Here is a 12031-nt window from a genome sequence, read left to right on the forward strand (position 1 = left end):
AACACCTACAGTTCCCCCTTGGGGCTTGAATCTGATATGTCACCATTTGATGGTTTCCCGCTTAAGCCTCTCCAAAAAGTATCCTTATGTTTTCTAACTTTCATGACCATATTTTTGCTAGCTATTATCTCAGCAAGAAGAACTGAAGAATTACATTTTTTTCTCATGCTGGACTATTTTCTGCGGTTTCACAGATAAAGTGGTTATATCCTTGTCCATTAAAGGGCACAATAATTTTTCTCTCTGCATTCTGCCCAGCTCTTTCCAACGCCTGAATTTGAAGAAGTGCTTGGAGATTTATTTGAAGCTTGGAGAAGATCTTCAAACCTTCTTGTATTCTTGTCAGGACCCAGGCAAGCAGGTCGGGTAGGAGTCCAGTTACAGGGGAAATCTGAGGCTCTGTCTGTACTCCGAGATGCATATTGACAGACAGGTAAGTACAGACAAGAGATAACAGTCTCACACCAGGCTGGTATACAAGAATAGATTGTATAGATGAAAGCTGGATGATCAGGAACAGGACTGGTATATACAGTGGAATAAAGCATTAAACAGGATACAGTTAATCGTAACACATGGACTGGAAAGTCTTGCCGGACAAGCGTGGAACTGGAGACCCACTGACAGGACACGCGGCAGGAAGCCCACTGGCAGGGGAACTGTAGCGAGGACAGGAAAACTGTAGCGAGGACAGGGGAACTGTAGCGAAGACAGGGGAACTGTAGCGAGGGCTCCAGGCAGGGAACACGACTTGGTAAGTCTTGGACATGCCGGGGTCTGGTACACAAGACCCCGGATCAAGAACATAGCCAAGGTCATGCACAGGAAATAAGAACAAGTAAACAGATCTTTAGCTGCAAGCAGACTAACAGGGACCGAAGCCAAAAAAATGCAAAAGCCCAGACTGAAGGGCAGAGCAGGTATATAAAGGGCAGGGCTAAACTCAGGTAACAAGGCTCAGCTGTCTCATGTAATTGGATAAGGGTGCTCCTGAGAGGGAAGGGTGGCCACTAGTGGCTGCAGGTAGACAAGAGATCAAATAGTTTTTGCATAGTCCAGGCTGGAAGGGTGGACAAATTCTGCACAAGTCCCAAGAAATGACAATAGATATCTATATCTAATGTAAAGAACACTTATCAAGCAGCAGGAATCTATTCTCCTTGTGGCACCAATCAGAGCTTGTGGCACCAATCAGAGCTTAGGCTGAGAAGGCTGGACTTTCTCCTGAGTCAGTCTGCAAAACAACTACTTGGAAATCCATCCAAACTTTTGTTAAACATTATTGTATGGAGAAAGATCCTCTCAGCATGTTACTTTTCGGTAGAAGAGCCTTCCAATGTGTTGTGCTTCCTAAGGATGCCTTAGGAAAATTAATTTCAGGTAAGAATTCACATTTTTCATAACGCAATGGTTCTTGGTGCTAAAATTATGGTTTTATATTGCCTTGCATAGCATCATATACTACTGTTACAGATGTGTTTATGATCACTGTTTAACCTCACTAAGATGATGAAGTACCCTCATACAACTGCATCAAGACCTGATTTTTACAGTGCCATCCTAGCATGCAGTAACATGGGTAAACAGGATATGTAGTACAACATATGGCAATTTGGACTTAGGGAAACAACATGGGGGATGTCGAAATGCATTAATACCTGGTGCCTTATTATTAATTGATTCATACAGTCCCATCATAGTCTGCAGCACCATACAATAGGTGAACAGGAGGTAACAGGTAGTAAAGGTAAGGTGAGGAGGGCCCAACTCAATTGAGTTTATAATTATTCTCAAATTTGTCCACTTGTTCCTGTCCTCTTCTTAAATTAGTCACTTAATAAGAATAATAATTCACTTTGTTCATGACACAAAGGTAATAGGTGCTAAAATTGTGGTTTTACTATTATATTGCCTAGCTTAGCATCATATACTACTGGTATATTTGAATTTATGATCACTCTTTAACTTCACTAAGATGATGAAGTACCCTCATACAACTGCATCAAGACCTGATTTTTACAGTGCCATCCTAGCATGCAGTAACATGGGTAAACAGGACATGTAGTACAACATATGGCAATTTGGACTCCTAAGCTCTTAGTTGAATTTAGCTGAAGGCTTACCAGGCATGATTCAAGTCTAACTTCAGACTTCAGACAAACAAAGACTGTACTCTAAATTGTTACTTGCTAGTAAAATATTCAACTCTTAGGCCACATTGCCAAGAAACAAGTGCTCACTGCATCTCTAAGCAAATCAAAGCAAACCACAAAGCGGCCAACTTAGATTAAAATAATTACCAATTAGGTTCGCAATTTCGCAATTTACAATGTAGAGCGTTTACGTGTGTGTTTAAAAACACATCATGATCATATTAATGTCAATATTGTTTTGCATACATATGTATAGGAAATTTAAATATAGATATATCTGTGTAATATTTATTAAATAGCAACAACCAACTTTACAGTAATGAAGAATCTCTTACTTAACATGTACAGTGTATTTGCCCCTTCACGATTTCAACATTTTTAAATTTACTATATTTCAAATCATCAAGCTAATTTTCATATTAGACAAAGATAACAAGATTAAATTCAAAGTGCAGCTTTTAAATGATGATTTCATGTATAGAAGGGAAAAAGCTATTCAACCCTATCTGGCCCTATGTGAAAAGGTAATTGCCCACTTAGTTACGAAATCAACCAATTAACCAAAGTTAATTGCTAACTGGGTTTCATTTCACTAAACACACCAGGCATGATTACTGCCAGCCCTGTACAATCTAAACAATTAAGGAGAGGTAGGCTAAAATGTCTCAAAAAGCACCACGAAATGCCATGATCTAAAGAAATTCAGATGAGAAACAGTCGTTGAAATCTATCAGTCTGGAACAGGTTATAAAGCAATTTCTAAGGCTGTGAAATTCCAGCAAATCCATTATCTCCAAATGGAAAGAAAATCGGAACGGTGGGGAACCTTCCCAGGAATGGCTAGCCTATCAAAAAGAATACAAAAGCTCATCTCACATTTTCCAAAAACATTTTGATGACCCCCCCCCAAGACTTTTGGGAAAATATTCCGTGGGCTGATGAGTAAAATAAAAAGTGGAACATTTTGGTTGAAAGGAGTCTGTTACATCTCATTCAACGCTAACACAGCATTAAAACAATTCTGCCAAGAACAGTGGGCCAAAATTCTTCCACAGTTACACCAAAGACTCTATGCCAGATACTGTACATGTCTACAAAGTAAAAAAAAAATTGCATGAAGATGTTGCATATTAGATGTACACATGTGCAGGTGGCAAATCTGTTTGAAATATCCTGAAGGAGAGAAAGCTTCTCCTCTCTTCTTTTTATGGATGGAATATTGAAATATCCATGGAGGTCATGAGATAAGAGATTGTTTAGTTTTAGAAAAAGAATCTCTACATTAAAGCAAAACTGGTGGTAATATTTGTGGATACCTTTTAAGGTTATTATAGTGTATTCAATTACATGAACTGGAAGCTTGTTAAAGCAGTAAATTAAATCTACTGGAAAGCAATAACACTCGTATTTAATATGAACAGTATATTTAAAGGATTTATTAATAACTAATATATTCTGTACATTTTATTTTGCTACTAAAGGGAATTTCATAGACACACACATTATATACACTCACTGGTCACTTTATTAGGTACACCTGTTTAATTATTTATTAACAGAAATAGCTAATTAGCCAATCACATGGCAGCAACTCAATGCATTAGGCATGTAGACGTAGTCAAGACAACTTGCTGAAGTTCAAACCGAGCATCAGAATGGTGACGAAAGGGGATTTAAGTGACTTTGAACGTGGCATGGTTGTTGGTGCGAGGCAGGCTGGTCTGAGTATTTCAGAATGCTGAGCTACTGGGATTTTCACACAAAAACATCTCTAGGGTTTACTGAGAAAGATCCAAAAAAAGAAAATCTCCAGTGAGTAGCAGTTGTGTGGACAAAATGCCTTGCTGATGTCAGAGATCAGAGGAGAATGGGCAGACTGGTTCAAGATGACAGAAAGGCATCAGGATCTCAAATAACCACTCGTTACTACCAAGGTCTGCAGAATACCATCTCTGAACGCATAACACATCGTACCTTAAAGCAGATGGGCTACAGTAACAGAAGACCACACCAGGTGCCACTCCTGTCAGCTAAGAACAGGCAACTGAGGCTACAATTCACACAGGCTCACCAAAATTGGACAATGGAAGACCAGAAGAACGTTGCCTGGTCTGATGAGTCTCGATTCCAGCTGTGACAACATGAAAGCATGGATCTATCCTGCCTTGTATCAACGGTTCAGGCTGGTGGTGGTGTAATGATGCGGGGGACATTTTCTTGGCACACTTTGGGCCCCTTAGTACGAATTAACCATTGTTTAAATGCGACAGCCTACCTAAGTATTGTTACTGACCATGCCCATCTCTTTATGACCACAGTGTACCCATATTTTGATGGCTAACTCCAGCAGTGTAATGCACCATGTCAAAAAGCTCACATCATCTGGTTTCTTGAACATGACAATGCATTCACTGTACTATAATTGCCTCCACAGTCAACAGATCTCAATCCAATAGAGCACATTTGGGATTCGCATCATGGATGGGCAGCTGACAAATCTGCAACAACTGTGTGAAGCCATCATGTCCATATGGACCAAAATCTCAGAGGAATGTTTCCAGCACCTTGTAGAAAGTATGCCACGAAGAATGAAGGCACTTCTGAAGGCAAAAGGTGTACTTAATAAAGTGGCCAGTGAGTGTATATAGAGTGACCACATGTCCCGGATTGCCCGGGACAGTCCCACAATGGCACTTTATATCCTGGGTCAATGCATTGCAGCCTCAATTGAAACGCCATTCCTTTTTTTTGGTCTTTTTGACGCGGAGGAGAGAGAGGGGCGCCAAGCGGTTGCTCATGAAGTTTTCAGCAACCGCCCCTCGGTCTCCTCCACAAGGCCTCTAGCTCGGTCGCGGTGCCGGCATTTCATGCTGAGTGCCTAAATATGAGGTCATATCCCGGGCTCAGCAGTGAAGCAGCGAGCACTGTGGAAGAGCAGGGAGACAGAGGCCTCGCGCTCCCACCACAGGACCTCTACAAGGTAAGTGCACTTCTAAGAATATTGAAATAAAGACTGAGAATGAGTGAAAGAATGAACCAATGTGTGGATGCATTGTGTGAATGAGTGAGAAAATGAAATAATGTGTGGATGAATTGTGTGAATGAGTGAGAGTATGAATGAATGTGTGGATGAATTGTCTAAATGAGTGAGAGTATGAATGAATTTGTGAGAATGCATTAATGAATATGTGTAAATGATTTGTGTAAATGAGTGAGAGAATAAATGATTATGTGAATGCATTAAGTGAATAAAACTGTGAATTTGTGAATGACTGTAAAAGTGTTTGCTTGTATCATAGATGTATATTTGAATTGTGGAAAGGCAAACATGGCACAAGCAGGGTGTTTGAGCCTTGGGGACCAAGATGGCACAGGCAGGGTGTTTATGGGACAAATATGGTACAGGCCGGGCTGTTTGGGGACAAAGTTGACTCATGCTGGGCTGTTTAGGGACAAAGATGGCAAGTCCTATGTGTGTTATCTGGGTGCTGGCCAGGATCTATGTGGGCAATGTGGACACCAGGGGTGGCTTTGGGGTGTGCGACCTGTGCCTGTAATTTAGGTGGTTTAATGCTGCGTTTTTATGATATTTCCAGTTGATTTATACCTGTAGTGCTGGGTTTGTATTATTCTCTTGATCCATATCTGCTATGCTATGTTTTCATACATTATTTATATACCGTATTTGCTCGATTATAAGACGAGGTTTTTTTCAGAGCAAATGCTCTGAAAAATACCCCTCGTCTTCTAATCGGGGTCGTCTTCTAATCAGACCTCAAATAGAGGTCTGATTAGGAGACTAAGATCCAGATCCCCCGCACCGCTGCAGGGGACCTGGATCCTCCTGTCTCACCCAACCCCCCCATCATACACACACTTACCGGTGCTTCCTGCTGTGTTGCCGGGGCAGCGGGTTGACGTCTACGCGATCCGCGTAGACAACGTCCGCTGCAGCCGGAAGGAGGTGTGGCTAGCAGCGGGGGTTGTCTGCGTCCGTCGCATAGACCTTCCCCGACTGTCAGAGATCAGAGTCTCTGATCTCTGACAGCCGGGGAAAGTATACGCGACGGACGCATACAAACCCCTGCTGCTAGCCACACCTCCTTCCGGCTGCAGCAGAAGGCGACGTCAACCCGCTGCCCCGGCTGGAAGCGCCGGTAAGAGAGGGGGGAGAGCAGGGGAAACATAGAAACATAGAAACATAGAAAGTGACGGCAGATAAGAGCCAGAAGGCCCATCCAGTCTGCCCAACCTCTGAGTACTCTCCTTTAGTACTTGCCCTTATCCTATATCTAGCTTGGCATTATGCCTATCCCATGCTTGCTTAAATGACTTTACTGTATTAACATCTACCACTTCCACTGGGAGGCTATTCCATGCGTCCACTACCCTTTCCGTAAAGTAATATTTTCTGATGTTACCATTAAACCTTTGCCCCTCTAGTTTATGCTTGTGTCCTCTTGTTGCGGTTTTATTTCTTCTTTTAAATAAACTTTCTTCCTTTACTTTGTTGATTCCCTTTAAGTATTTAAATGTTTCTATCATATCCCCCCTGTCCCGTCTTTTTTCCAGGCTATATAGGTTAAGATCCTTTAACCTGTCCTGGTAAGGTTTATTTTGTAATCCATAAACCATTTTAGTAGCCCTTCTCTGCACTTTCTCCAACATATCTATATCCTTCTGGAGATATGGTCTCCAGTACTGTACACAATACTCCAAGTGAGGTCTCACCAGTGATCTGTACAGCGGGAAGGGGGGTGAGAGAGCGGGGGAAGGGGGGTGAGAGAGCGGGGGAGAGAGAGTGTGTGTGTGTGTGTGTGTGTGTTAGTTAGTTAAATGGGGGTATAGGGTGTGTGTGTGTTAAATGGGGGCATAGGGCATTTCTGGAGTGGTGTTAAGGGGGCATTTAATAGAGCACTCTGCCTCCTGAAATGCCTTATACCTCCCTATATGCCACTCTGCCCCATAATATGCCTTTTAACCCCCTAAATGGCAGAGTGGCATATAGGGGTATAAGGCATTTCTGGAGGCAGAGTGCTCTATACAATGCCTTTTAACTCCCTTAATGCCACTCTGCCTCCTGAAATGCCTTATACCTCCCTATATGCCACTCTGCCCCATAATATGCATTTTAACCCCCTAAATGCCAGAGTGGCATATAGGGGTATAAGGCATTTCTGGAGGCAGAGTGCTCTATACAATGCCTTTTAACTCCCTTAATGCCACTCTGCCTCCTGAAATGCCTTATACCTCCCTATATGCCACTCTGCCCCATAATATGCATTTTAACCCCCTAAATGCCAGAATGGGATATAGGGGTATAAGGCATTTCTGGAGGCAGAGTGGCACATAGGGGGTCAAAAGGCATACCATGGGGCACAGTGGCATATAGAGGGTTAAAAGGCATATCATGGGCCACAGTCCCATATTGGAGTGGCAAGCCTGGGGGCAGATGTGCGTAACTGGGGGACAGGTTGGAAAATACAAGAAATAAAAACAAAAAAAATCTTTTTCTCAATCATAGCTTTTATTAAAAAAAATAGTTTACATGAATTAACATTTACTGGTAAAACTTTTTTCCTTTGGGGTCGTCTTATATTCAGGCTTTTTCTTTTTTTCCTAAGTTAATATTCAGATTTTGGGGGGTCGTCTTATAATCAGGGTCGTCTTATAATCGAGCAAATACGGTATATACCTGCAAATGCAGGGTTTGTATATCTTATTCAGTTGATCAATACCTGCAGTGCTGTTTCCATGTGTCGTTTATTTGATCTATACCCTCAGTGTTGAGTTTACATATGATTTCCAAGTGATCTATACCTGCAGTGCTCATTTTCTGTGTTCCGTTGATCTATACCTGCAATGCTATGTTTCCTTATTGTGTGCCTGCAAATACAGGATTTGTATGTCTGATTCTTATTTAGTGTGGCAAATATATATATTTTTTTTTTTGGTGCAGGAGCGAAGGGAGTGATTGCATGCTAGGGAGCGTGGAGCAGGGCCCAATTTTTTCAATATAAAATGAATTGGCAACAGGGTCTAATATTTATATATATCGGCAGCAGGGTCTAATATTAAAGAATGAAAACTAACTGCCAGTTCAGCTGTTATTTTGAAATCATATTTTAATCATGGTCTTTACTTCAAAGCGATAAGTACATATTACGTAGTTAATATTAGACTACTTGCCCCCCTATAGATACACTTCTGTGCTAGGGGCTCCGTGGTGAAACTGCCCAGTGTGCCCATGTGTTAAGAAGGCACTGCAAACAGCTTGGAAGTTTGTGAGTCTGCAAGCTGTTACAATTTGAGGGCTTGCAACTGAAATTTAGTTTGATCAGTGGAGGTAACCTTTAACTCGACTGACCACTTGACCTCTTAGTCAATAGGCCCTTATTGCTAAATTAAATACACCTCACATAACTACTTGGGTGCTGAGTTACTTTATTTGTGATAGACCAAAACTAAGTGATGTTTCCATTGCATATCTGACTCTTTAATTATTTGTTTATTGTTGCAAACTATGATACATTAAAATTATGACGTAGCATAGCCATATCGCTACACTTTCCCCTTGTGCAATGAATTAATTCACCCATCATCATATTTGATCCCCTGTGAACATTAAGCAAGTGTAAACAAGCCACAACTGTGATGGAAATGTTTGGCAGTTATCACTATTAAAGTGGCACATGTAACACCAACGATGTGTTATTGCGTGATTGTCGCACAGAAATACTGTGTATTATTATGGAGCGTCATACATGATGTCTGCTCAGATAAAGAAATTTTACTCATGGTTTTGCTCTCTGAACAATAAGCAAAGAAACTTCATTAATATATTTAATTGATTTTACTATACTTTTTCATTTTCTTTTTTTCTCTTCCTTTTCAGGCAGCTGAGCTGGGAATGGTGTCTGCTTATTATACATATATCTTTACCAGTCTGGTAAGTATATTATTGTTATTTTAACATATAATGCCATCATATTCAGCAGCACTGTACAATGGGTAGACAGGAAAAAATCCGTATGCCAAAATGGCATGTTATATTAAGACAATATGGTGCTGCAGGATCGTCCAACACCGATACAGCCAACTTTACTCATCACCCCCCAGTAATGTACACACATATTTCCTTACATACTCCCACACTTACATCAACATGTACACTCATGCTAACACACACACTGTTTGATGAAAAAAAATGTGGACGTCTGACCATTGCAGTCATTTGAGCTTATTGGACATCCCATTCCAAAACCATGGATATTCATATAGGGTTGGTCTCCCCTTTGCAACATTAATAGGCTCCACTCTTCTGGCTTTCCACAAGATTTGTGTGTCTGTGGACATTGGTGTCCAATCTGCCAAAAAAGCATGCACTAATGTTGATTGAGAAGGCCTAGCTCGCAATCGGCATTCCAATTTCCTGAAGGAAATCAGGAACCAGGATCAGCAACCGAATCCAAATCACTAACAGTAAGCGAGGTCAATACATAGCTGGGTAAGTATCAGAGAGGTCACGTCCAGCCGAATCGTATACTGAGAGCAGGGTCAAGACTAGCCAGGTCAAAATGAATATGTTCACCAAACAGCTCTGGAACAGCACAGGAGTAGTACACCAACTGAGGGTGATCAATAAATGAAGACTCAGAGCTAATTTAGGCAGTCCAGGGTGAAAATGTGGTCAGGAAAGGTTATAAAAGGTCATCTGGGGTCATTGATGTCACACGGATGCCCCCTCACTCAAGATGCGGTCAAGCTGGCAGGAGCGTGGCCTGTCGAGACGCTGCCTGTGAACCATCTACCTCGGAGGAGTGTCCCAGCCGAGAGTAGCACAAGACCATCCAGGGACCATTATCCTCCTTACCAATCCTTATAGCAGAAACAATGTTTGGTAGAGTTCTCCTGGGTCTGAAGGCTATTCAAATATTTCTGGGATCTGCTAATTGCTATAGACGTGGCACCTATTGTTGCCCTTACTAAAAAAGTTGCCAATCCTGTACTCTGGACAACTGGGGTAGAGAAGAAATTTTGTCTATTAAAGAATGCTTTTTTTGTCTGCTCCTATTCTTAAGCATCCAGACCCTACTAGTGCCTTTATTCTTGAAGTGGATGCTTCGGAGATTGGTGCAGGGGCCGTGTTGTCTCAAAGGGATCCTTCTACTGCTAAAACACACATCTGTTCCTTTTTAACAAATAAGTTCTCTTCTACTGGAATGAATTTTGATGCTGGCAACCGAGATTATTAGCAAATAAGCTTGCTCTTGCGGAGTGGCGACACTAATTGAAGGGGGCGCCAGAAACAACCACTATCATAACTGATCATAAGACCTTATTGTATTTGGAATCTGCAAGATGGACACTCTTCTTCTCCCGTTTTAATTTCATCATCACCTATTGCCCCAGCTCTAAAAATGTGAAGGCTGATGCCCTCTCTCTCGCCAATTTGTAGATTTTACTTCTGTCTGTTCTGGTGTTATACCTACTGATTATATTGTGGCCACCATTTCTCCCATGGGTGAATCTACTCTCTTTAGCAGAATTATCTTTTAATTCTACTTACCATATTGCCCCAAAGTGTTCGCCTGTGTTTGCAGCAGTAGGTTATGACCCTAAGCTTGTAACTGTGAAGATTTCTCCATCCGCTGTTCCGTCTGCAGATATTTGAATCTTGAATGTGGCTCAAGCTATAACGTTACTGCTGTGGGATCACATAACTGCATGTTACGTGCCCTCACTGTACTCCCACCTCCCATAGCAGATTGGCCCAAGAAAGTCTGACCCTGTTTAAGGAACTGGATCGTCGTGGGGGCAATTGCCCCCCAAGTACATTATAAACAGGCTTACCTTACATTTAAGGTAAGATGTTTGGACGTGAACATGAATGTTTCGCTACTACAAAATATTTAAAGCATATATATAAAGCAATGTCAGATACATGAGCCTCAGTCTCCTAAGGCCTTTTATCTTTCATTAGATGGAAGAAAGGTATTAATAATGTATCATGATAATTATTAGACTTGTGCATTCGTGTTCGGGCGAACATGAAAACAAACACGAAGACTGCGTTTTCGTTCTTTGTCCCGAAAAAAACTAAGAAGCGAAGATAGCGGCGGTAAAACATAGCCAAGTTGCTGGACCAAGATTTTAAAAGTCTGTACGAGCGACTCTATTGGTCGCCAGCAGGGGGCTCGTCTAGCATCAACCCATGAAGTACAGGTGTACTTCATTGGTTGATGGCAGAGGAGGCCCCTGCAGGCGACCAATAGAGTCGCTCGTCCAGAAATTTAAAATCCTGGCGCCAAAGCTGCTGCATAGTCCGTACCGCGTTAACCCCGTATTAACCCCTTCTACAAAAAAACCCAGAAAAAACTAAAAAATTAACGCGAAGAATGTACACGAATATTCGCCCGAACCGAACACAGGAACCAGCGAATATTCACGGAATACGAAGATTTCCCCCCCCACAAAGATGAACAGAAAGACGAACATGAAGTGTTGGCCGGCGCCCAAGTCTAATAATTATGATAGAATACATTGGTCAGACATAACAGAGGTTGAGATTACATAAATCAGTGGTTATCAAAACTGCACTCAGAGATCATCAACAGGATTTAGAGGTTTCTTGAGTTTAGAGATATACATAAAACCTGGATTGTTAATGGCCCTTGAGAAAAAGTTCAAGAACCACTGGTTTAGATTACTGCATTTTAGCTAATTGCTTATTAAAGGTAGTTTTAAAATGAATGTAAAACTTATGAAATTCAATGCTAGATAGCAGTCCTATCATGCCGCAAATCTATGAATTCTATTAATTTAATTTAAAGCAAAATCAATAAGTCTAAAGCTCTTATACGTGTGTGTTTCTGCTG

General features: G+C 41.4%; 1 protein-coding gene across 1 annotated transcript in view; it reads left to right on the top strand.

Annotated features, from left to right (window-relative positions):
• Window positions 1-12031, top strand: part of GRIK4 (glutamate ionotropic receptor kainate type subunit 4) — a 249989-nt gene that overhangs the window by 153680 nt on the left and 84278 nt on the right. The window contains exon 7 of the mRNA XM_053452347.1: window positions 9049-9102. Coding sequence (XP_053308322.1) covers window positions 9049-9102 — 54 coding nt within the window. The remainder of the gene's footprint in view (window positions 1-9048; window positions 9103-12031) is intronic.

Source organism: Spea bombifrons, chromosome 12 (assembly GCF_027358695.1).
Source record: "Spea bombifrons isolate aSpeBom1 chromosome 12, aSpeBom1.2.pri, whole genome shotgun sequence".
Taxonomy (NCBI): domain Eukaryota; kingdom Metazoa; phylum Chordata; class Amphibia; order Anura; family Pelobatidae; genus Spea; species Spea bombifrons.